This window comes from Desmodus rotundus, chromosome 10, assembly GCF_022682495.2.
Source record: "Desmodus rotundus isolate HL8 chromosome 10, HLdesRot8A.1, whole genome shotgun sequence".
Classification (NCBI taxonomy): Eukaryota; Metazoa; Chordata; class Mammalia; order Chiroptera; family Phyllostomidae; genus Desmodus; species Desmodus rotundus.
In genome coordinates, this window is record NC_071396.1 from 2453548 (window position 1) to 2478909 (window position 25362).

The window sequence follows — 25362 nt, forward strand, 5'->3', positions numbered from 1 at the left end:
CCAAAACAAGTTTTAAATGATGACATTTGCTTTTGATATTTAAAAGCTGTTTACAATATTTATGCTTTTAACAACAGGCTTTCTGTTATTTGTACTGGTATTTATTTTGAAATCTACCATTTTGTTTAACATCAGTTTCCAAAAAACTGATTACGTACATAATTGTATTATATACTCAATTCAGCAGTATTCAAAAAATGATTGTGTTTTGGATCTTTGTTTTAGAAGATTTTTAAAATTAGCGTTTATGTCATAGTCCGTGTTACTGCAGTGGTACATTTTTACCCTGGGTTCGCTCATGCTGTTCTTGTACCGTGTGCCCCACGCGGGAGGGCTGGGTGGTTTCTGATACTGCTGGCGTGACGTGGAAGTGGGTAATGGACGAACTTCGGGATCGAACTTCGGATTCGGGTCGTGCTGTGAGAACGACAACCAGATGACATGAAGGTGTCACTGTAACAGGGCAGAGGACAGAGGTTTTGTTCTTGTCCGCCTCCGGGATCAAACTGCTGGAAACAAAGTGCATTTAATGTTTATTTTGTCATCTTGTTTCTGGATGTTCAATAAGACGTGTATGTTTTTAAGTTTGTTTTTTTTTTTCTACAGTTACCTGCCATGGTTTGAAGTATATTACAAACTTCTGAATACTCTGGCAGATTACTTGGCTAAGGAACAGGTAAGCTATGGTCCCCCACCCCTCTTTTTTTTTTTTTACTGAGGCCAAATGCACACGACATAAAGTTGACCATTTTGAACCCTTCCTAAGTGTAAAGTTGTGTGTCATTAAGCACACTCACGTTGTTCTGCCACCATCGACCCCATCCTCTCTCGAACTATTTCATCTCCCCAAACTGAAACTCTGTTCCCATTGGACAGTGACGTCCCATGTCCTCCCCCAAGTCCCTGGCAACAGCCCTTGTCGTTTATGTCTGTGCGAATGTGATGGTGTCCCTCCTCGAGGTGGAATCGTCCCTACCTGCCGTTCCGCGACAGGCTTACTTCACTCGCACGTTTCCAAGGTCCGTGGGTCCTCAGCCCATGTCGGGACTTCTTTCCTCTTAACACCGAAGGGCTCGCACTGCGGGTGCGCCCTGCATCTCGCTTCTCCACGCCTCATCGTAGGTGCACACCTGGGCTGCTCCATTTGTGGGCCGTGTGAACAGTGCCACAGTGCTCACGGGTGTGCTGCCTGTTTGAGTCCCTGCACGCCATTCTTTTGACAGTGTGCCCCGACTTGCTGAGAAATATGGTAATTCCACGTTTAATTTTCTTTGAAAAACTGTCAAAAATGACATTTCTGGTGGTGGAGCCATTGCCCACACCCACCGGCCGTGGTTTTGAGAAGCAGGAATGAGAAGGCCGCTGCTTGTGCTTCTCGTCAGAGGAAGCCAGAAGTTCCCAGCGTTATTTCTTTAATTCTGATTTTTTTTTTTCATTTTTAATCCAGTACCACTGGTTATTTAGACTGATGTTTGGATTTTATAATTCATGTTGTCCTTACCCAGCCTACAGCGGGCAAGTGCAGAGGGTTTTTGAAAGCTAGACTTTTGCAGAACTCATGTAGCCACGGGAATTTTTGTGTGTGCAGAGTATCGAGGTCATCCAGAATGTTCTGTGGTATATTTCGCTGTTCAAGTGGTAAAGAGATGAAGTCGTTGTCATCTTCTTTTTAGGTCATTAAGAAGGGAATTTTAAGTAGGCAGATCTGAACGCACACTTCTGCAGGCGTTCACAGAGATCTGAACTGTCTGGATAGTCAAGTTACAGGGGTACTTGTGAGAAGTCATGTGTCTTGTATCCGAGCCCCATGAAATCGGGCGCTACTTTCCCTGAAGGGTTGCCTTCCCTATGGTTTATTCTCCCAACGTAAGTATTTTAGAAGAGAAGAAAATAACTATGCACTTAACAGCTACCTTCATAGATTTATTCCTGGGTTTGTGTGTGTAATTCAGAGGCACATCTGTGTGTGCACATCTGACGTGTTGGTTGGCAATCAAATCCTAGGAAGTCGGCGTGTTATGTAGTTTATTTAATCCCCCTCTTTTTTTCGTGGGTCAAATAGTGACCAGTAGCTACTTAGAAACAAAATATTGAGGATAACCTCTGTGTTGGATGTTAGAATAATAGTCTTACTTAAATTACACTTATTCCTTAAAAATTAGGTTTGACACCTTAAAATAGGAAATGGAAGCTTTCAGTCATCTGATAGAGTTGTATTCCTATTTTTATACAATTCCATTGTTCTTCGATCTAATGATTTAAATAATTTCTTTCTATAGATAACTGTATATTTTATAGTGATTGAATTTTGCCAAATACATAGTTACACTAAATATAAGTATTGCTATTATTCTTTCTGGGTAAGAGATATGACTATCTTTTCCGTATTTATTAGATTTAAATATTTTCACTTCAGGTGTGTAAAACAGTCCCATGGAAAGCAGGTGTCTAAAGCCAGTTCAGTGTGAGAGGGACAGTGCATGCCTTTCTTAAGGAGTTTTTTTTTTTTAATTGTATTTATTTTTCTTTTTTAAAAAAGTTTTTATTAAGTAGTTTTAATTTTGCTTGCCTAACAAGCTTTATTTATGAAGTTTACTCTTTTTTTTTTACTGTAGGAAAGCGATTTGAACGTGACTCTCAGAGCCCTCTATGACCACCCCGTACCGAAGGCAAACAGCCCCGTGAATCTGAGTGTGGTAAGTGTCCGTCAGTAGTTGATGTTCTGGAGTCATCGATGGTTCTCAGTTAAGAGCACATGCACCTCCCAGAGATTCGAAGGCGCCCCCACTCCCAGGAAAACTCCACCGCTAGAACGGACGCCACTAGCTGATGACATTGAGACTTCGGGACTTGCTTCAGCTACCATAACATGATGTGTTGGATGTGCATTGTGGTAGTTGTTAAATCACAGATGCTTTATTATATGCTCAAAGTAACCAAATCTGTAAGAATATACTGATTGTGAGGAACATCGACTTCCAGGTGGAATCCATTCCTCATGAGGAAATACACACACACACACACACACACACACCATCCCCCACCCCCCAAAAAAAACATTGAAAATACTCCTCACACAGTGAAGGAAGTACATAATAAGAATCGAAAATATAGCCTGCAACATATTACCGATGATATAGGAATTTTCGGTGAAAAGTTTCTTCTTCTATCCCCATCCTGAAGTGCTTATTCTAGTCTAATCACCAAACACTGGAAATGTGACTGAAGTTCCCCAAAACAGGAAGCCTGGGGTGGTAGACTGCTACCTGTGGAAGCTTTTAGCAAGTCCCCCCTGAAAACTAAAGCTCCTCATTTTCTATACAGCTTGTCCCAGCTTCCAGCCAGGCTCCCACTGCCACCCACGTCTTAGCCTCAGTCCACCTTTTCCTTTTTTGTCTCCTTTTCTTCTTCCTGAATGGATTCCCTGCTCTGGTCACGTCTGTTCCGTCCCTCTCCAAGGATGAATGTCACACTTGTGCACGTGTCCACCTTCCTCTGCTAGCAAAGCTGCTCGGTGGACCAGCATCTTTAGGCTGCAGCGAGCTCAGTTCCCATGTTTGTGGGACTTCCTGTTGTCATAGCAGCCTCAGGGGGTTTATTTCCCCTTCCCTGTGATCTCTGCCCCTTTGTGTCTGCACCCTCTTCCTTGCCTTCTGCCACGGTGGAACCGTTTAGTCGTCCTCTGGAGATTGGGGGCTGGAAAGCTAAGGGTAGTGTGGAATTTTGAACCCCAGTTTGAGTGCTCTCTGCAGGTGCAGTTTAGGCATCACTGGCTGTTTAGAGGGCAGCATGCACAGAGGACAAGGTCTACTTGCCCTAAGGATTCGGAGGACAGAGTAGTGAAGGGAAGCTCTGATTTGTCGGTGAGTGAAGCCAAGACGACGCAAGGGTTAGGTTCGTGGGGACGAAGTAGGAAGGCCAAGGGAGAACGTCAAGGAGAATGAAGAAAAGCTCTGGACCTTCTGCAAGTCAGTGTCTGTCTTTGAAAGCCTGGGATGTATGAAGTGATTCAAGCACTTTAGGAAAGAGGTGAAGAGAGATGGATGCTAAGATAGTAGAGGCATGTGCAGTATTAATGAGAAGTTAAAATGTGCATTCTCTTTAAATTTGAGGAGTATATATTTTTTCAGGACTAAATGAGTATCTTACAAAAATACACTTAGAAAATATTGGGTATTGAAACACTTAGCCTTTATTAATAAAAACAGTAAATCATACACTTCTAGTCCTCTTACGATCTAAGACTAGATGATTTTGATTTAAGTCACAGTCACTAAATACGTGATATTAGGTAAAAAAGTGAATCTCTTTTGATGATCCCTTTTCTCCATTTGAGAAATTGAGTGAGTGGATTTTGGGGAAAGTTGTTTGGGAAATCACATGAAAATGATATATCTGTATATACCATAAAAGCTATTCAAATGTTAGCTGCTAGTATATTGACGTTTTGTTTCATATGGAGAAGATGTTTTTTATTGTAGTGAAAATAGTCTTGTCAAAGAAATGTGACTATGAGTGACTATGTTCTATTTCTGTGTATGACAGTTATTTTTACAGTGGAAGGCTTTGGGAGAGCTTCCGCATCAGTAGTCTATGCCCGATATCAGATCTTGTCCTACTGTTCTCCACACAGTGTACGGTATCTTAAGTGTTGGTGAAGTCAGCTGGCAGATAAAATATTGCCTTAACTTTGGGTGAAGTCCATTTAGTGATTTCAGTTGATTTCAAAAACAGATTACTAGAGTCACCAGCCTGGTCCCATGCTGTTAACGGTGGCAAAACTTACGACTAAATCACTTATTTTTAACTACTTGTAGAGGTTTCTGTTCTATGAGTTAGGAATTTTGTTCATCCTCAAATGGAAAGAAATTTTTGTTTGTTTGCAGAATTCCCATTAGAAAAATAGCACAACTCTTGGGAAACTATGATTTTTCTTACAACTTCCTGTTTTGTGAATGTGTCAGCACGTGGAATTTTCAGGACTTGCCATTATAACCACTAGACTATGACAGAGATTTTATGAAAATTTAATATTTGTTTAAATGATTATTTTGAAACTGTCTTTCCAAATCTATAACTACCCACAGCATTCTCCACTATAGATGAGAATGCAAATACCTTCTTTAAAATGTTTCTAACATAAAATTAGCAGATCTATATTTAAAGTAACATAATTAATGTTATTTAAGTATTTTCGGTGGACGATGAGGCTCCGTGGGTTTGTCTCAGATACACAGCAAACTGTTGTGTAAACTTCCCCCAGGAAAGTAAAATATTCATTTTCTCTCCCGCATTTTATGAGAACCAAGAGATATTTATTGCCAGTGAGCAAGCTCTGAGAGATCAGCCCTCCTTAGTACCGGTGAGTTCAGAGGACATCGGCTTCTAAAAACCACTAACCAATTGCACAAATCATTACTGCTTCCCCTGTGTCTTTGAGATTCACTCCAGGCCTTTGGGAAACGGGAAATGTGTCTCTCTTAAGAACATGAATCACTTGGGGTATGTTTTCTGTTTACACGATCCGTTAAAACTGCAGTACTATTGGAAAACCCTGCAAATAAAGTAGCTAATAGAGGCCGAACCCATGTGTGTTCTTCATTGTCAGCCCCAGCGATGTCCAGGGGCATGCGATTTCCGTCACGATTTTTGTCCCAAGGCCTCCAGGGACCTTGTGATTTATTGCTCCCCTGCCCTGGAAAACTGTGCATCGCAACCGTGTGCACGAGCCTTGTTCCGGCGAGCCCCACCGTGCTCGGTGTGGGCTACACTGCCCCATCTTTAACTCTGAGACGGTGTTAAATACGTCTTTGTGGGGTGCAGAGAGTAAAATGATTCTGGAGAGTCCTATGAACAGAAAATAAGACGGTCGTGGTGATTCGCTCGCGCTCTGATTCGGGGCGGTCACGTTTGAGCCTGGGGGACACGAAGGCAGGCCCGACGCCCATGGGCCATTGTGTCGCTTTGCATGTTTTAGACGCTGATTCATGCTTGTTGGGTGGGTGTCTGCCGGTCATACTTTGAAGTGAGTGAATATATTTTAAAGAAGTTTTAAATACTTAAAAATCATGCTTTATGCTGTTTTCTAAATAATATAGTGGCTGATAATGTACAAGAGAAATTTGTTGTAACTTACCACAGGAAATCTTAGTGGATTTTGATATATTCTTGGGTAAGCAGCTTTATTTTTCCAGTCTCACTAAACTAGAAGTGTTAAAATATATATATACATATATATATCTTGTAGTAATATCCTTTTTGTCTTAAACTTTTTCCTGGACTTTTATTTTAACTTTAAAATTAAATATTTTTAACTTAATTCTTAATTCTTTATATGAGAAAGTTATAAACCTGTCACACCTTGTTTAGAAATCTCTCAAATTCAACACAACCTGAGCATCAGTCCATGGTATTTATAAACTGAGTTGATATTTATCTTCTTTTTATCCCCAATTCTATGAAATGCTGCTCAATTGCCACTCTGCTTCTTTACATGGTCTGTTTCTGTGGACCAGCATTCCTACTTCATCGCCCCCGACGTCGCTGGACTCCCCACCATTCCCGAGAGTGTGAGTTTTCTGCCTTCTGTTTTCTTCATATTATGAATTTCACTTATTCTGGTCTCACTGTTTAAGGGTTCCTGTTTGAGAAATAGAACACATAGTAACTAGATGTGTTTATGAGAAAGAACGAATAAGGGATCACGGTGTTATCTCTTCTCTTCTTTTTTTAAATGTATTTTTCTATCCTCACTGGAGCACATGTTTATCGATTTGAGAGAGTGAAAGGGGAGGGGAGAGAAATACCGATGAGAGAGAAACACAGATCAGTTGCTTCCCACACGCGCCCTGACCGAGGATCAAACCTGCAACCTAGGACCTAGGCACGTGCCCTGACCTGGAATTGAACCCGCAACCTTTTGGTGCACGAGTTGGTGTTCCAACTCTCTGAGCCCTGCCCCCCCTCCCCCGCCAGGGCTCGCACAAATCTTCCTGTCACCGGAGGTAGTGCAGGAGGGCCGTGCGTGTCCATTCGGGCCGGGTGGAGGGGATTCCGCAGGGGATGGCTTCTGTTGGCGGGGAATGAACGCTGGCAGTGGGAACTGTTTTCCCCCACACGGTTACTTTAGTGAACTGACCTCAGAATTTCAGATTCCAGCATATGTATCTCTGTTCAAATCTTAGGTGTCCCGCACTTGAATTCTGGATTCTCACTTAAGTAATAGCATACTTTGTAAGGCTCGAAGAAATGATAAAGTTTTGCATTTTATTTAAGTCCTACCATATTTTTCGGATTCTAAGACGCACTGGACCATAAGACACACCTAGGTTTTAGAGGAGGAATAGGAAAAAAAAACCCTGCCCCCCCCAAGCCCCCCTGCGCTCCCCACCCCCAGTGAGCCAGGTAAGCTACATTCGGACTATAAGACACACCCCCATTTTCCTTCCAAATTTTGGGGAAAAAAGTGCATCTTATAGCCCCCAAAATATGGTAATTATAGCCCTACTGGAAATATTTTCAATCTTTTAATATTCATTACCCATTAATATTTGGTAGGAAAGTTTGCTTGGGTAAGTGCAAGTGACAAATATATTTTCAGATGCTGTATGAAAAAGAAATCAAAGAAATAATTGGATTTTCTGGTTTTTTGCCCAGCTAAAAGTTTTAGCCTTCCCGGTCATAGTTCACCTGATACTACATTTCAGCTTATTCTCATATTTCATCCACTCTCTTCATTACTTCATTGAGTTTCTATATGCTTAGGTTTGAGCACAGAAAATTTTTTAAAATAGGAAGGAGAGGATCCAAAAGTCAAGGTTAATGTAGCTTATCCCAATTTTGTTCTTCTGTGGGAAAAGGAATTAAAAGTAAGAAGTCAAGGAGTCAGACCACCCCCAAATTTGGCTCGGTTTGGTAGTACAAACAGGCCTGACCTGGGATGGAGACAAGGGGTTTTCCTGAATCACGAGCCAGAGCTCTGCTCCGCGCATCGGCCTCCCTTGGGCGGCTTGCGCACGGTGCAGAGCACCAGCCAGTGCCCGGCCTGCCGAGTGACTGGCGGGCACAGAGAGGCTCAGACGTATTTTCTGGAGCAGCTCAGCATGTAGTCGAATTTCCAGGAGTGTTGGTTCGAAAGACAGATTCCTGGGGCCGTACTCTGAAGGTGACAAGGTGACAGGTCCCGGTTGGGGCCCCGGAAGCCGCTTCTTCCACAACCCCTTGGGGAGGGAGGGCGGCAAATGCAGGGTCCCCTGTCGCCCCTCCCAGAAAGGCTTTCCTGGCGTGGGGCTGCGTGTCAGGTCACGAGAGAATGTCCTGTGCTTTGAGTGTCCTCAGAATGATAGTCAGTGTAATTATTTTAACGGCTAATTATAATAACAACGTCCTTGGAACTTGAAGACTTGCTGGCGAACGTGCAAAGACGTTTTCCTTGGCCGTGCTCGCGAGCTGTAACTTGCACCGTGGTTTTTCCATGCGCAGAGAAACCTCACGGAGTACTTCGTGGCCGTGGACGTGAGCAACATGCTGCAGCTGTACGCCAGCATGCTGCACGAGCGGCGCGTCATTGTCACCTCCAGCAAATTAAGCACTGTGAGTACTTCACACTGTCCTCTTAAGCCGCCTGCACCGGGCGCCTCACAAAAAGCCCCGCGAGCCTCTGCGGACTCAGAAATGTCCTCGGAGTACTTGGGAGACAATATCTACCTACTTTTATGATAAATGGTTTTAATCTGGCCCTCGAAGGACAAAAGTCTGATTTATGGGAGCCCTTCTCAGATGCATTAAGTCAGGTTAATTATTTTTTCTTATCAGGAGATGAGAGTTGTTTTTTTTTTTCTTTTTCCTTTTTAACTCTCCAGAGTTCATTTTACTGCCTTCTGCCAATATAAAGAACTCTTAGGCGCTATTATGAGATCTTTATTATTCACTTGTGGCCTTTTCCATGGGCACTCCTTGAAAGAAGCCCCGGCCCCGACAATAGGGGCCATCCTCACCTGGTGATGGTGGGCCCCTCTTTGTTGCCAAGTAGTGGTTGGGTAGAAGGTTCTATAGTCGCTCAGACTTGGAGGGGCTCTTCAGACTGACAATAACTTAAAAGTCAAAGTAGCATTTTTTATTAATCACACGTCTTCTGCCGCTCACTAAAATGTTCTTTGCAAGGTTGCCCCGGGCATAGTAGAGGCAGAGAGAATGGGAGTTGCCTTGGGTCAGAGAGAATAGTCGAAAGTACTTTGCTAGATTTCCTATTTTTTTTTCTGCTTTAGACATTACAAGGTTTAATATTTTTGATTGACTTAAAATCTTACATATACATTTAAGTATAGTTTAGAGTAATACATGAGATATGTATTAAAAACCATTATTTAACATTGTATGAACTTGCTTTCTTATACATTTGGTCAGTTGATAAAATAAGATAATGTATATGTTTTGTTCTGTAGTAGAAATACAAACTTGACTCTCTAAAACTTTAGGATTTTAGAGTAGAAGGAGTTTCAGGATCTCTCTAGGATGTCTATGGAGTGTTTAATGACGAGAAAGGCACTTTCAGAGAGGGTAATGCTGACCCAAAGGCTAAGGGGCTAAGTGGAGACAGGTAATGTGATACCAGGTCTTCCAATTCTGATTTTGGCTTATTTCTATTACTCTGCAATGGAAACATTCCAGTTTTGAGATTTTGAATTGCCACATCGATACACCCAGTTTTCCAAAACATTGAGAAGCTACAGTGTTACCTATTGAGAAGCACGCTCCATGCACGTAGAGGAGGGGGTGGGGAAATGATGCCGTGCCGTGGGAGAGCAGGTGCTAGTCCGTGCCACAGCTGACTGCCGGCGTTTGCTTAAGCGGGGTAGGGAATGCAGTCTGAATCATTTGGTCCTTTTCATAAATTCACTTTTCTGCTATTTTAAATTTACCATCGAGGCAAAACCATTCTTCTTGCTCCTCCCTCTTCTCTCCACCTTATCAGTTTTTAAACATGATTTTTTTCACAATTATGACGAATATTTCTATATGGAATTGTCCTGAAGACTAGAAAGATTGTACACAGTGTCTTGAGAGGTCAAGGAACTAAATTCTCATCAGAAGTGACTCACTGAGCAAGTGTTCCTTATGCCACCGAGGACTCAGCAGTAAGCAAAGCAAAGTCATGTGCTCTCAGTGCTTAGATTTAATGGATGAAGTAGACGAAGAAGTGAATGAGAAAATAGTGTTTATGCCCTACGGGGATGAGTGAGGGAGGAAAGTGAGTGTGCGTGCGTGCGGAACGCAGGGCGAGGGCGGGCTTCTGTTTTACGGGGTGATCGCGAAGGCCTCGGAGGACGTGTGGGGGCGCACCACGCGAGTGAACACAGAACTGCCGAACTTAGGAAGTCGCCAGCAGTACGTCTGATACGTGACTTAGAGAGAGAGCGGGGTTTCTCTCTGCTGTAATTTATAAACCCCTCAAGTGGCTGGGGGCCTCTCTGACTCGCTGTCTTCGCCTGGAAACTGGGAGAATGGCGCAATCCTAGTGAATGCCACAGCGGCGCTGGGAAGCCCAAGGATGCATTCACATACGTGCACATGTGTTCTCTGCATGCACGTGTATAACGTGCATACAGCCGAAGTGCTTCGTATTGCTTCTGCCTAAGATTCGGCGACTCTTCAGGGATTATTGCCTATAATTTTCTAATGGAGGAGGTATGACTCTTCAGAGTGAAAACGAATGTGCCCATCCTTTAACTTTATTTGAATTAAAAAATAGATCACTTTAATAAAGGCTTGGTGTCGTTCAGGGAGCTGTCTCCTGTGTCTTTACAACCCGTCTGGGAGCGCTTGCTGGTGACGTCATCTCTAAGTTACCAGCATTGTTTTGGTTCGCTCCCCCGGGGGCCGCGAGACTGATAACAGACGCGTAAAGCAAGGTCACGTTCAGGATCTCCTTCCCCTTCTTGTGTGGGGGAAGCTGTGGCACCTGAATCTGTCTTGAAAACCTCATGTATCTGTGCCTGCTGCAAACCCCCCGCAGAGGAACAGCTGAGGTCAAAGACTAGAACCGCACATAAATTAGGAATGAACTATTTTTAGAAAGCATTTAGGGAAAACTCTGACATATCCAAGGGAAGAATAATTGAAGTGTCAATGAACTGGCTTTTCAGCTTTTTACTTTCTTACATCATTTGTATGTCATAAAGACTATAATGTACCTGCTCATTTTTAAGATCTACAGCCAAAATTTTAATTATTGAGAGAGCGCCTGTAAATTAAGCTGTATGTACATTCATTATTTTGTGGTAGTTTTAGGAACTTTGTTGGGGTGTGCTCTTTGCCGGTCATAATTTTATTTGAATCATATTTGTGCACCTCGTCGCTTGCTGGGGGGGCAGAGGGGATGTGCTGTCGGAGAATTCGACCACCGGAGGCTCCCTTTCTGTATGCGCTGTTTGTCGTTAAAATTGTAGTTTTTAATTATCACGATAAACTTTAAAATGAAAAACTAGTTTTGAGATATGTCAGCAAAAGATTAGAGTGTTGTTACGTTACAATGGTAATGGGTTTTCTGCCCGCACGTGGAAGTGTGGCATTTTGCTGAGACCCACGATTCTTTCTGCGTGTGTCTGAGTTTAAGCAATTTCGTGTTTATCCTGTTGATAAATTCATCACCAAGTGCGCATGGGGGGCATCCTGGGAACCCCGAGGGGGGACAGGGGTTGGATGCAGGCTGTCGGCAGGCCTTCGGGGTGCAGCCCAGCGCATCTCGGCCGGGCCGGCAGGAATCAGGCCGGAGTGGCCTGCACGCCGCGCGAAGGAAGACATCATCGCGTTACAAGGGTCCATCAGCTGCCTTATTGCTGTTTCGTGGCCAGAAGTAGGGAAGATTGCTGTTCAGAGCCATGTCATCCGCTCTCAGGTCAGTGAGGCATGAAGCCTTGTCATCTGCCTCCATAATTGCACCTCACCACACTCCCTCTAACTAGTCAGCTGGGGCCGCGCACGCAGGCCCGACACCCGGCGGCCAGCGCCTGACAGGCGCTCCCCTGTCGCCCTGTCAGCGATATGTTAACTGGGGGGTGGGGGTTCTATGTGGCCTGTGGCGGCAGGGGGATGCGCTGCCTCTCTCTACAGCAGATGTCTGCGTGTCGGCTGCTATTTTGACCAACACTTAGTTGGGAAACATCCCCCCGCTCCCAAGCCCGTAAGCGCGTTAGTTCCAGAGATTTGACTGTTTGCGCAGGTTCTTGCCGGGACGTTCAGAGCAAGCAGTAGGGCCCCGGCAGTGGGGTGGAGCTAATAAACCGGAATTTCTCCCTTTGTTAGAGTCACCCCCAGGCGTCCAGGCTGGAGCTTCTCTCTGCATCTCTCATTAATTCCAGCGGGGGCAGAGGCAAAGGAAATCTCGGTGATCCCCGGAAAATCGGCCATTAAAATGTAGATTTTATAGGTTTAGTTAGACCGAAGGGGGGTCCGGAGGACTTTAACCTCTCCATCTGGATTTTACACATCCTGGTTTGGTCTCTCAACCATGTCACCTGTATCAGCATCGCACCTGAGACCTGAAGCGTCTTTCGGGAGGTTACAGACGGCACAGTTGGTGGGGGGACAAAGATGGCCCAGGTCTGCTTCCACGTTAGGGTGATCGATGTGTGTTTTCCCCTCGTGTTTGGGAAGCTACTGCCACACGAACGATTTTTAGATGTTTCATTCTTCCCACAGCCCGTGGCAACCAGGTATGTCAGCTGAAACCGGAGCTGACGGTCCTGCTTACCGCTCTTCTGAATGCTGCATTTCCACCCACTGCTCAGTGGGAGGCACTGGGGCGCGGAGTGGGGCTGCGGGCATTGTCCTGTGGCGCTGCGCTGGAGGACACGAGTGGGGGTGTGTTGGGGACACTTGCCGGACAGGAAAGCAGGAGGCTCTGTTCTTTCCGGCCCTCGTGGTGCCGAGGGCTCTGCTTTTCAGAGAACAAGCTCATGTCCCTGCTTTGTGGCTCAGTCCACTCCTCTCCTAAAAGGAAACAATTGGCTTTCAATTTAAAAAATAAAATTTATATGTAACTATTATCGAATTATCTAAGGCCCGTGTTGTAAGTTATCGTTCATCAGGGTCTGTAAGCTTTGTTCCCACACCCACTCTGGTCTCCACAAGAGCGGCCTACGAGGTTTTGGTTTACTCCGGGGTTTTCTGTACATAGAATGACTTTTGTGCTCAGTAATTATCAGTGTTAGATATGAGAAAAATTGTGTATGTTGTCTCTTTTTCTTCAGTAAAAGTACTGTTGAGAGCAGTATGTTTTTACAAAAGGACCTTTTATATTTCTGTTTTTACGTAGTGCAGTTTTGTTTTCCAGTTAGGCAAGATTTTCTCTCCTGATGCGCTGTCTAGGTGAGGCCACACCCAACACTTCCTGTGAGGCACTCATCACCACCCCCAATCTCCTCCTGCTGGGGCGAACGGTGGTGGTCGCCCCTTCCCTCCCGTCTATTTCCCCACCTTAGTCCCTCGTCCTTTCTCTTCTGACCCCCTTTCTCCACTCCACCGCCTCGTGTCTCGGGTCCGGCAGTTCTCCTTTCCCACAGAGAGTGTTTCCAAGCCGAGTGTGCTGAATCCTAGCATCCTCTCCACTTACAGAAAACGACGGTCATGGCAGGAGTTGTTCCGGCCCAGAGGTATGTAGTGTGTAGTCACCTTTGAGTTCATTTGCCCGTCATGTGCTCTGCAGTACGGGCAGGTGTTGCCTACTCTGGACCGATGAGATTGATGAGACAAAGGGGGAGCGCGGTGGCCAGCCCCACAGAACTCGTAAGCGGCTTCGCCAAGTCCACCTGACACTATAGCACACGCTGTCAATTCTGCGCGGTTCTGCCTTTTACTCGACCGCCCTACAAAACCGCAGGCATCTTTGCGCGCGCCCAGTGTGGCATCCCTTCTCTGGGAAGCTGCTGATCACTCACCTGTACTGAGGCGCCCTTTCCCCTTGTCCTTGCACCTCTCGGCAGTTTTCCTTCCTAGTTCCTCATTTGCCCCTTTCTCCCAGTTTTCATACCACTTTCAGCGCTAGCCCATGTCCTCCCTTTGGACCGCCCCCTGTCCTGTCCTTCATATTCATTCCACATACAATTACCTAACCCTTCGGAATCAGAAACAGCTACAGACAACGACTCCTTCATCTGCCGTTGCAAGCCGTCCATCACCTGGCCCCCCTGCGTATCTTCCTGAGTTTTTCCACCCTTACCTCTCCGCTCAGGTTTCCAGCCAATGAACTCCTCAGGGTAAGGGCCACCTCTGGTTCAGTCGGGACAGAAAACCCAGCCCTCAGGGCGGTGCCGATACAGAGATTTTTAGCAATAATGGTTTTCCAAAATCTGGTTTGCTTTACAGATGCCTAGTGTCTTTTAGTAATTCCAATTCTGTCTTTTCTCTCTGAAACTGTGGTTCAGAGCTATGGGGTGTGTGTGTGTGTGTAAGAATAAATTTGTCTTTTAAATTGTGGATAACAAAAGTTTTTAAAAGAAGAAGTTTTATTAATTATGGCATGAAATAGGAAGTGAGTGTTCATCAGGTGTGGAAAAATACCAGAGTAGAAACCTGTCGCTTTGCCACTCGTCTTTTTAAAGAATCAAGGTTTCTTCAAAAATTCCGTTGTTTATAAGTTAGAGGCTAATTTCCATGTCGGCTTTGTCTTTAAAAAAAAGATTTGTGTCTAGCCATTTCCTGCTAAAGAATTTCAAGTTTTTTCAAAAGTCTGCGACAAAACGGTAATTCCTTGGGGGAAAGTGATCAATAATCATGAACTCTTTTCAACTCCATAAGGGTCTGTTGCTGTGGGTTCTTGTTCAGGCTGCGCGGGAACGTGGGCTTTCCTACCGTCTCGTAGAAAACCCGTGTTCTCCCTGTGAGAGGTGTTCATTCAGTGGCTCCTTCACTGGGTCATTCCTCATTTGTGGAGCACCTGACTCATCCCAGACAGTGTTCTACAGGTAAGATGATGAGGTCACAGCCTCTGTATCCATCTGGGTCCAGTCAGCAGAGAGAGGCGACCCAGGAGAAAATATTTTATTAGGATAAAATTTTATTAGGGTGTTCTTCAGAGTCTCCTAAGCATAGGAATTTTGAATCTTTGTATATGATAAGGCAGCTGAAAGTAAAGGTTCTTGACATGCCTGCCTGGGTCGGTGTCCCAGCTTTGCCACGTACTAGTTGCATGGTCTTGGGCAAGTGGTCTGCCTTTGCCTCTGTGTCCTGCTCTGTCCGGGGAAATAATGACAATAGATTTGAGAGTATCAAGTCCTCAGGACAGAGCCTGGCACGTTGTAGGCATTCTGTAAGTGTTTGCTGTCATCATCCTCAGTGACGTTAGACCTGGTGGCTTGGGACGGGAAGTTCCGAGTGCCTTTGCTTCGTGACTGCACCCTGTTGCCAGCCTTTATTGGCAGGTTTGTCCCGTTCATTGCCCAGGCCCCAGCCCTGTCTCTTCATTTGGCTTCCACACACACCGATTCTTTAATTGGGGTGTGTGGGAAATCAATATTCCCAGTAATTTTGTTTCACATTAGCGGGCACTTTGGGACTGGATCAGTTCAATATATTGAGTCTGCTTTGTGGAACTACAGGTACAGTTGGATATTCACGTGTCATTGAACACAGATGGTAAGGAATGTTGCTTTTTTCTTAAACCGACCTCATCTCCGGCTCTTCTGCACCCACTCCAGGCTAATCATACCCGCCTCTCGAGGCTCTGGGACAGTGTTCCCACCTCAGGGCTTTTGAATGTGTCATTCATCAGTGGGATGATCTTCTCCCCAAGTTCACAGTTGCTGGCTCCCCCGTCTTAGTCGGGTCTCAGTTCAGATGTCTCCACGTTAGACTTGGGCCCTAAACCAGCCCCTCTCTCACCCCTGATTCTCTTCCTCTACGCTAGGGTTCTTCATAGAACTTGCCTCTAACTGACATCATACATATTTTACCTGCTCTTTCTTTGCTTCGCCCACTGATATGAAAGCCCCGTGAACACAGGGCATTGTTCTGCTCAGCACGCGTCCCGTAGCCTAGTGGACATTTACGACAGTGTCCAGCAGCAGGCTCTCAAACTTTCTGTTGACTAAGCAAGAAAATTCTGCTTTTCCCGTGGTGTGGTTAGCTGACGCACTTTGAAGCCTTCAGAGCAGATCTTGAGGTCTGTTTTGAAGGTGGGTCTGGATTATAGTCAAGTTACCATGTTCTGTTAATGACCCCTCATCTCATTAAGAGCTAGGACTGACCTGATCTAGGGGCAGAGAGGGTTAGATCTCTCAGACGCGGTCCTCTCAGGTCATCCAGCTTATGCTTGACTGTAAACAGCAGGAAGCGGACTCTTGGTTGTATGGGCCCATGTCCCACGGTGTCCTGGTGGCAGAGCCCCTGTCTGTGATACACTTCATCATTATTATCTCACACAGCTTGTGTAAAACTGTGTTTAGTTTCTTAGTAAGTTTATTTTCTATTAATTGTAAGTATTTACTTACAGCTGGACTATCAGTGCTCCAAAGCATGTGCTGTAGTAGTGTTTTCTCTGTTTTAGTCACTCAGTGGCTGCAGGCTGCTAGGTGGGGTCAGTGGCTACAGGTTGCTAGGTGGGGTCAGTGACTGCAGGTTGCTAGGTGGGAATGGGGGGGATCTTCTCTGGGGTCCTTCTTCCTCCTTTGGAAATCTCCGAGTGGAAGCCTGACAGTTAACCGACTGAATGTTTGCAAAAGCAAGTTCCTTGTAGTTCCGCCAGAAATGGACACTTCTGCTGTATTACTTTAATTGTTTATTCTAGCTGCTAAGGCGGAAACTGGCTGGGGAGAGGTAGTCTCTTTACCTCCCCCAGCTACCCACCCTTAGATCCAAAAGTTTGCCAAATCTTGAAGAATGTCCTTCTTTCCTGGTAGACCGTGATGAGCAGAGGTACCCTCGGCCATGTGTAGACCTTTGTAATATCATCATGGAGCCACCCTCTGAGAACCAGTGAAGTTCATGAACTCACGTCGTGCCTTAGCAGTGAGGAATTCGTGACTTCCGTGAAGGATGCCCCCTGAGGGCAGGGGCAAGTATCTATCCAGCAGTTGACAGAGTACTTCGGACTCTAGATGTGCCCGAAGAAGGAACTCTTATTACAATTCCTCTTCAGAATGTGCTTTCCTCTCTTACCCTGTTAGTTTTCTCAGCAATAAAAAAGGGACGCTTTCTGTTGGTTTTTTTTTTAAGGGTTAAATGGAGTTGTTTTAACAGTCATCAGTGTAGCAATGGAGAAATTGAGCAAACGAGCTGCCTTTCAAAGCTGCCTGAGGGCCTTCAGCCCATCTGGTCACCCTGAAGGGGTGGACAGAGCTCCTGCATGTTGGGTGATGCCTCATTTATACCCCAGACTGCCCCGCAGTCCTTGGGGAATGTGACTCGGGCTGGAGGACCCTCTAGTTCAGTTGTGTGAGATAAGTGTGTCCATGATCCGTAGTTGTGAAACAGAAGTATTGGAATGCCTCCTAGTGGTATGTCGTGTGTTCTAATGAAGGAATTTTAAAAACAATATCCACCCAGAGAATTCTGTAGATAAACTATTAAAGTGTGTGCGTGAGCTGTACTAAAACCCTTCAATGATAGCATTCTGAATGGACTCAAAATATATTGCTTTACACATACAATTCATTAAAAATCTAACTGGAAAATATATAATAGACCTAAAGATGAATATAATTTGAATCAAAATTTTTTATGTTTTTGGTTCAGATTAGATTATTTTAATTGATTTTTTAAAAATTCAGTACAACTCTTTTGCTCCTTAATATATATAATGTTGCTATTAAGATTCAATTGAGAGGGAAAAGGGGTGGGGAGAGGCTGGAGGAGGCAAACGGGGGGAAAATGGTGATGGAAGGAGACTTGACTCGGGGTGGTGAACACACAATGTACAGATGATGTGTTGTAGAATTGTACCCAGAAACCTATATAATTCTATTAACCAGTGCCACCCAAATAAATTCAATAGTAGAAAAGATGGAATTGCTTTGTATACATTTATTTTTAAAATTTTTTTATTACTATGTGTAAATTTTAATGTCTTGTATAATAAAGTAGAAATGATGGTTCATAGAAAGTCTGTGGTTCATTTTCAGATGGTTTTATTTTTTAATTCTGATTTTGTAGTTGAATAAAATTTAATTAGTCACCTTGAAATGCAGACTAGAGCAGAACTTTAAAATGATGATGGGTGCCAATTTAATTATTGCTTTCAACACTAAAAAATGATTTTACACTTAAGAGAAATGTAATTTAAAATGTCGTGCACAAAGAATTCTGATGCGGGTCTCCAGGAGGGAAGGGAAAAAAGTGCTGTCTTTTTTTGTGAGGCGTTAGAAATCTTTAATTAACCGCTCGCCAAAAACAGCACAATTAAAGTGGCAGTTACCTTTAAAACGGCAACAACGTCACTGCAGCTGCTGGGGCCCGAAGCCCGGCAACACACTGCTCCTCTGAAATGAACAGTTTAACTACGGAATTATGATGTCGTCGGCTTCCTGCGGAGCAGCTGTCAAGCTTGGGCAGCTCGCTGGTCAACGGTGACATGCTCTGCGCCAGTGAGCAGCGTCTCCTGATACCGTCGCCCGCAGTCCGCACGCGGCCGGCCTGCAGCGCCAACTGTCGAGCGTTCCCGTCCCCGGGCCCTCCTGCCGCTCGCAGACCCTCCTGTCGGACGCGTGTTTCATCCTTTGGCAATTTGCCCTAATGATATCCCTCAGGAGCGCCCGCCTCTCCCCTCTCCACACTCACCCTCCGTGCGTGAATCTCAGGGAGGCCCGGGCTGGGCTGCACACATGGTAATTTCCTACCGCGGCTGCCACGAGGCTCGCCTGGTAGTTCGGTTTCACTTTGCTTTGTGGTCTGTGTTTTGACTCCAAACACTGTATTTTCACATCTCTCTCTACCCGAGATGCCCGAGAAACTGCTGGAACTGTTTACACACCATTTTTTTAGGAGGGGCTCCCAAAACCTAAGGCTTGTTGCACGCAGCATTAGTCAGGGTCGTGGGAGGCAGGCCACGGAATGCACCGGCCCGTGGTAGCCGTCCACCTTTGCCAACGCGAGCGCGCCGCGGTGTTCGGAGTGTCCGCGGCCACTGACTGTTGTCCTTTTACAACTTGCAGTTGACTGCCTGTCTGCACGGCTCGGCCGCCCTGCTCTTCCCCATGTTCTGGCAGCACATCTTCATCCCCGTGCTGCCGCCGCACCTGCTGGACTACTGCTGGTAAGCTCCCCCTGGGCGCTGGGGCCGGGGCGCTTGGGAAGAGGTCCGCTCATGTGTAGGTTGGGTGAGCTTGCTGGGTACACGTGAGCCCGAGACCTCTGGAACTTGCCCTGGAGATCAGTAACAAATACCAAAACGTGCTTTTACGAAGCAGTTCTTTCCGGAGTCGGCAAATATTCCTACTTGGCAGTCAGAGTTGTTGAGGTTTTGTGAGTTCTTTCTGCAGCTGTTTGGATAACTAAATGTGTGAGTAGAAACAAGTACTATCTTAGTTGTGGTTGGGCAAGTTGGACAGAAGTGACAGCATCACTCAGAGGACTCGGTGTCCCAGGGGTTGGCATCTGTCTGCAGTCTGGGGAAGGCAGCCGGGCTCCTCTGCGCCCCTCCCTCGGTAGCTCGCCCAGCACCAAACACCACGAAGGGGCTGCCTCCAGCACAGGGACCCCCTAACAGCAGTGGTGGACGTGTCGGGAGTAATTCTGGAAAGCTTCCTGGCGATAGAAATAGCTCCCAGCTGAGTTCAGCTCCACCCCCAGAACCTCCCTGTCTCTTCCCTGGAAGATTCTGTGGACTGAGAGTGACGCTAGACCTGGGCCGGGCTCCCAGACAGCAGCCTTGGCCTTGGTCGGTCTGGCCTGAGGGTAACACATCCCCTTCCCTGGTCTGTCCTCCTCTGGGGGAGAGCTCAACTCTCCAGAAAGCTGGTGAGCTCTCCCTCTAGACGTTGCAGGGGTGCACACACACAAACCTCCACGTGGAAGGACATGATGGCGTGCACACAGTAGGCCATAATTTTGACCATAACGTGCTTTTTGAAATCACAACTCATATGACTAAAAAAAAACCCTAAACTCTTTTAGAAGCCAAGTATTTAACTTCCTTATTTCGTGAAAAGCAGATCACTCAAAACCTTTAACGATTAAACAGATTTAAGTTCACACCTAGGGGTATTTTTTATTAAGTTTTTATGACTAGCCCTCTTTGGAACTAGTGATTGCAATGACAAAGCGTGTGCCTGGCCCCAGACTGACGATCTCACTATCCTGGGTGTTCGCACAGCTTGGTGATAGTGTAAGTACATCTGTGTGAGTATCGAGGACTCAGTGAAGTAGCTTCCTGTGGCCCCGCCCCCACCCCCCCATCACCTGCCCCGACTCTTGGGAAGGAGAGAGAGTTTGGGAGGAGGCTGTGGGGTCCTTGTGTGATTGGACTGTGACATGTCAAATGCCCAAGTCCAAGAGTAAAGCTAGGTCTACAGTCAGGCCCTGTTGGTTTTCACTTTAGAGTTCTCTTCCTCTGACCAACGAACCTAGAATATCATCAGCGTCCTTGAAGACGGGGACTTCAGCTTGTTCACCTTGACATGTACTGTAGGCCTTTGCTCATTGAGCAGTTACAGCTCGCAAATTTAAATAATTTTCTATTAAAGTATTTGAAAACATATTGATACATGATTTTTAAAAATATATGTCAAGAGCTAACACTTGTAATTATGAGGTTTAGAATGGTTTTTTATCATATACAGGGTTAGTGCCATTTTAATATTTCTATTAAAATGTTTTGACCTCTTAGGAGGTAACATCCCTTTACGTTCCATGTAGGGCTTGCTGATACAGTGTTACGTAGAAATTATTCCACGACGTAGACAGTCCTGTGCCACTTCTTTCCAGAGATGCCACCCGTTACTCTCTAAGCCCTCTGTCAGGTGCCCTTCCTGCTGCTTCCACCCTAAGGAGGGAAGCTGGTGTCGTAGTTCAGTCTCGGGCATTTCCTTTCTGGTTTCTAGCCTCTGCAGCAGCCGCGAGGACAAGTTCTAGCAGCCTCCACGCCAGCCGCTCCCCTGGCCCAGAGAGTGCAGAGGTGGTAATCACAGCCCCCTGAGCTCCCGCGCTGTCAAAGTGAGGGGCTCAGCTTCCAGCAGCAGGGCCGGGCAGGAGAGTGTGTGTGTGTGTGTGTGTGTTTAGAAATAACCGCTTAACACCCAGCTCTCTTCCATGATGAGAGAATTCTGTGGACTAAACTGTTTCCTGGGGAAATGGTTTTCTCCTCTTTGTTTGCCTCCTTGCAAATGATTCTGGTCGTACTGATCTGTACACAGAAGGCAGAAGGATATTAGAGATCGTTGCCTCCATTCCATGGGTTCTGAATAAAGACCTTTATCGATTCCGCTTTGGAAATAGTGCCAGGAAGGCCAGGTAGCGGTGGATGTGCGTTGCCCACGCTCCCGGGTGATTGGGGCCTTCCAGATCCCGAGGTGGTCCCAGCTCCTGGAGGGGTTTTGGGGTTTGCACTTCGTGTCTCTGGTGACAGAGATGGTGAGAGCCAGGAGGCCCCTGGTAACCTTGGGTGAGTGTCGCACCTGGGCCCACGGATGCAGGCTTGCTCGCCTGCTCACGCACCTGTCTGTCAGACATTCAGGGAGCCCCTGTCTGTCCAGCTGCAAGCAGGTAATGTAACAAGGAAGACTTGGTTTCTGCCCTGGTGGGGTTCACAGACGGGAAGGAATCTACACACATGTTAGCATGTGTGCACACGTGCAGGGCACTTGCGTGAGGTGCGTCTCAGAGGTGTCTAAGGGGAATGCACTGGGGACACCTAGGAAGCAGTGGCCCACGTTGCCTGCTAGGACGGGGGAGGCTACTGGGCCCATGGGACACGGCCCGCATTTCTCCCAGCATCTACCGCTAGGAGGGGAAATGAGGAGTTGCTATTTTACGGGCTTCAGTTGCCCAAAATGATCACGTTCTCGAGATCTGCTGAGCAACACTGAGCCTTCAGGCAACGACACGGCACCTTGGGCTCGATCTGTGAAGAGGGCACGTCTCGTGCCAGGCGTCCTTTTCCCACCAGCACAACGAAGGGCACTGGCGTGTGGCCCGTCTGCGAAGTGGGCACACAGTCTCCCCCTCTCTGAGTCCTTCCACGCCCGGGTGTGGCGTGACTTCACCCCCAGGATGATTGTAATTGTCCCACCTGGATCAAGAATGGTTGATCCCCTGTTTAGTTAGGCTGTGTGGGTGCTTCTGCTTTGGGCAAAAGGAGCAGGTTTTGCTAGCTTGTGAGAGAACGGCTGCTGAAAACGTCACTGGGAAGCTACGCTGTTTTGACGACCCCACGTTCACAGGCCGCTGGTGCAGTCCCCCCATGCCTGGTCTCTGTAGGGAGACCTAACAGGTAAAACGGGTGCCATGGAGTAATTGTTTTTGAACAAAAATTAATTGTTGAAAGAAGCGGCAGTCATCACAGAGCCTTCCGTGTCCTCTCTTTGCAAAATAACTTCATGGAGAGGGAGACGTAGGACAGTTTTGCACGCCGATGGTGGACCCCCTGTGTTGCCAGGCCCCTCTTCCTGACTCATCAATGCCCTCATCTAATTAGGAGGTTTCGGCCAGGGTCGAAAGCTCCCTGTCGTGAGATTCGGCTGATTCGGTGTTAGGATGCACTCAATTCACTTTTCATGAGAAAGAAACAACTATTCAACAAAATCTATACTCTCCAAAACATCATAATTATTTTAGGAAATGATGCTCTAGGTTAAAAATGTTTGCATGCTGACATCTGTCTGTTTTGATTTTGTTACAAATTAGTGAGAGAAGAACAACTACAGATACCAGTTGATCCCATAGGAAACGTTTCCAGTTACTTTATTATCAGGTTCAAAGAGCCGCTCGTCGCTGAGTTTTTATTCTACTGTAACAATTTATTAAATGTATTGTTTCTATTTCAAGCGATAACTAGGAAGGCTTATCTTAGAAGTAGCCCATATGACTTCTGCATTTTTGGATTTGATCTTCTGAGGTCTGATCCACTCAATGTTCATCCTCCAACATCTATAAAATGGACGTAATAATTATTTTTAAAAGATATAAATGTTTTGATTAATGCTCATTTTCTTACAACGTGCTTTGGAATTCGAGGTACCGTGGGCTGTCTGCATTATGACTCTGGCGTGTAAGATAACCCAACCTGGGGCCGACAGGGAGTTTAATAATTTTATATGTCTTTCGATGTGTCAAGGGCCTGACGTATTTTAAGATCTTGCCGTTGCCTGCCCCGCTTTGTGAAAGTTGCCTGAACCCAGTCATGGGAGACATATAATTAGTGACATATGTTTTATGTCTTCTATGGAATCCCAGAAGGAATTCCAGAGAGGAGAACAGGAACTAGGGACCTCGCCGGCCTTCCCTTCGTTAAGCAAAAGTGGAAGTGTCCCCATGTATTTGTCCTGCTTCCTTTTGAAGGCAGCAGGTCTATCAGGCCTATAAGGCCATCCAGCCACTCACCTTTCAGTCCAGTGCAGTGTCCGGAATACCAGATCTTTTGCAGTAAAGTAGGAAGGCACAGTTCTATCAAAGGAAACACAACTGGGCTTAGAATCTAGCGCATAAGACGTGATGGACACGCTAGTGAGTGAGTAAGAACCTCAGCCATTCATGTTGTTCGTGAATTCTGGATGTTGAAGTTAGTGCTTAGCCTTCCTCACACACCTGGAACTGTTAAGGGTTCCTCGGAAAACTGGATCTGTAGGGGTGCCCGCTAGTTTCATCGGGTCCTGGTGTCAGTAGCCAGGGGGACTTGCAGGACGCCACAGCTCTGTGCTAGTAACGCCAGCGGCGCCTGGAAGACCGTGCAAGCCCTTGGAGAAGGAAGCTTGTCTGGTTTCATTAACAGACAAGGTTGGCCTTCAGCGAAGCACCAAGGTGTGTCCCGAAGACATTTAAAAAATGTTCTCTTTTTCACTAGCTGTTTAGTTGCACATTTTTATCACCTTCGTAGACATCTGTCCATTCTCATGTTTTCTTGTTAAACAGAATTTTAACTTTGAAATGTCAAATTGAATAATTTCCTTCTGCATGTGCTGAGAAACGTTTCTGAGACCACCAGTAAGTCTGGTTAGTCCGTGACGGTGTTCTCTGCTGGAGTGTGAGGCCCACGGGGGGGGGGGGGGGGGGGGGCATGTTCTGCCCGTGTTGCCTGTTGTTGGTCCCAGGCCCCCGACCAGCACACCTGGGGTGCTCTTGAGATTTGGGGTTGACTTAATTAATTTTATTCTTAAACATTTTTGAATATTTTTAAATTTATTACAATTGTTTTACTGATAAAAGTCGAGGTGGGATAAGTGTGAATGTGTGAAATGGGAAGTGAAAGACACGGCCTGGGAGCAGGCAGCGCGGAGACGGAGCCAGTGGGGGAGGGGCTGCGCACCTCAGCTTCCCGGAGGTAGTAGGGCTGGCACACAGTAGGTCTCATGAATACTTGGTGCTGACTGAGTCAAAAATTTTGGCCAGGTAGTAGGTATGAAGTAATGCTATATTAAGAAAATCCTAGAAATAAGAACCTAATTGAATGAAAAAAAAAAGTGTGCAAAAGAAATGTGATGAGTATTAAGGATGAGAAGTTAATATTTAGCATGTCCTGAACTTAATTGATAATAGTCTTTTTCTCTGAAAATAATTTTCACAGATCACTTATTGGGAAATATTACACGAAGTCATTAATTAGCGACCGATGATTAAGTGCACGGTCCTCTGTTTGAAATAATATTCAGGGTTGATATGAAGTATATGAAAAAGTCCAACTCAGATTGTGTCCTAGACCCTAATATTCTTAATCATTAAAGTTTTCTAAGGCATTACATCTTGAATTAATTATAAATGATTTTGTGATTTTTATATAAATCGGCTTCAACTGGAGTCTGTTAATGGCCTTTAAGATCAGAGTTGAATTTTGTATGTAGAATAATTTCAAATACCTATAACGTGCTATATTAGAACCGTGCATTTAACACATTTAGTTTGTTAGGCATACGGAATTATTTGGATCGTTGTTTCGGTTTTCATGAACCAAGTGAATATGTATGTATTTTTTTACTCTAGCGCTCCAATGCCCTACCTGATTGGAATACACTCCAGCCTCATCGAGGTGAGTACCTTTCAGACCTGCGATAGCAGTAAACTCACTCACAAAACCATAGTTTGAGCAGTTGTCCTTGAAAGACTATCACCTGTCTAGTGCAAAGCAGTGACTAATTTTGTATTCGCACACTTACATGGTCACTTTGAAATAATTTCATTATAATTTGTATACTAAGTGGTCTTCTTTGATGATGTAAAACC

At 45.6% G+C, this 25362-nt stretch overlaps 1 protein-coding gene across 5 annotated transcripts in view; it reads left to right on the forward strand.

Annotated features, from left to right (window-relative positions):
* The window catches only part of DENND1B (DENN domain containing 1B), a 139181-nt gene that overhangs the window by 56789 nt on the left and 57030 nt on the right, over positions 1-25362 (forward strand). For 3 of the 5 annotated variants that reach the window (XM_053913258.2, XM_053913260.2, XM_053913262.2), the window contains 7 exons: positions 607-676; positions 2616-2696; positions 5303-5362; positions 6516-6569; positions 8482-8592; positions 19146-19246; positions 25123-25168. In XM_053913258.2, coding sequence (XP_053769233.1) covers positions 607-676; positions 2616-2696; positions 5303-5362; positions 6516-6569; positions 8482-8592; positions 19146-19246; positions 25123-25168 — 523 coding nt within the window. The remainder of the gene's footprint in view (positions 1-606; positions 677-2615; positions 2697-5302; positions 5363-6515; positions 6570-8481; positions 8593-19145; positions 19247-25122; positions 25169-25362) is intronic. The other 2 variants (XM_053913259.2, XM_053913263.2) reach the window with 2 other exon arrangements.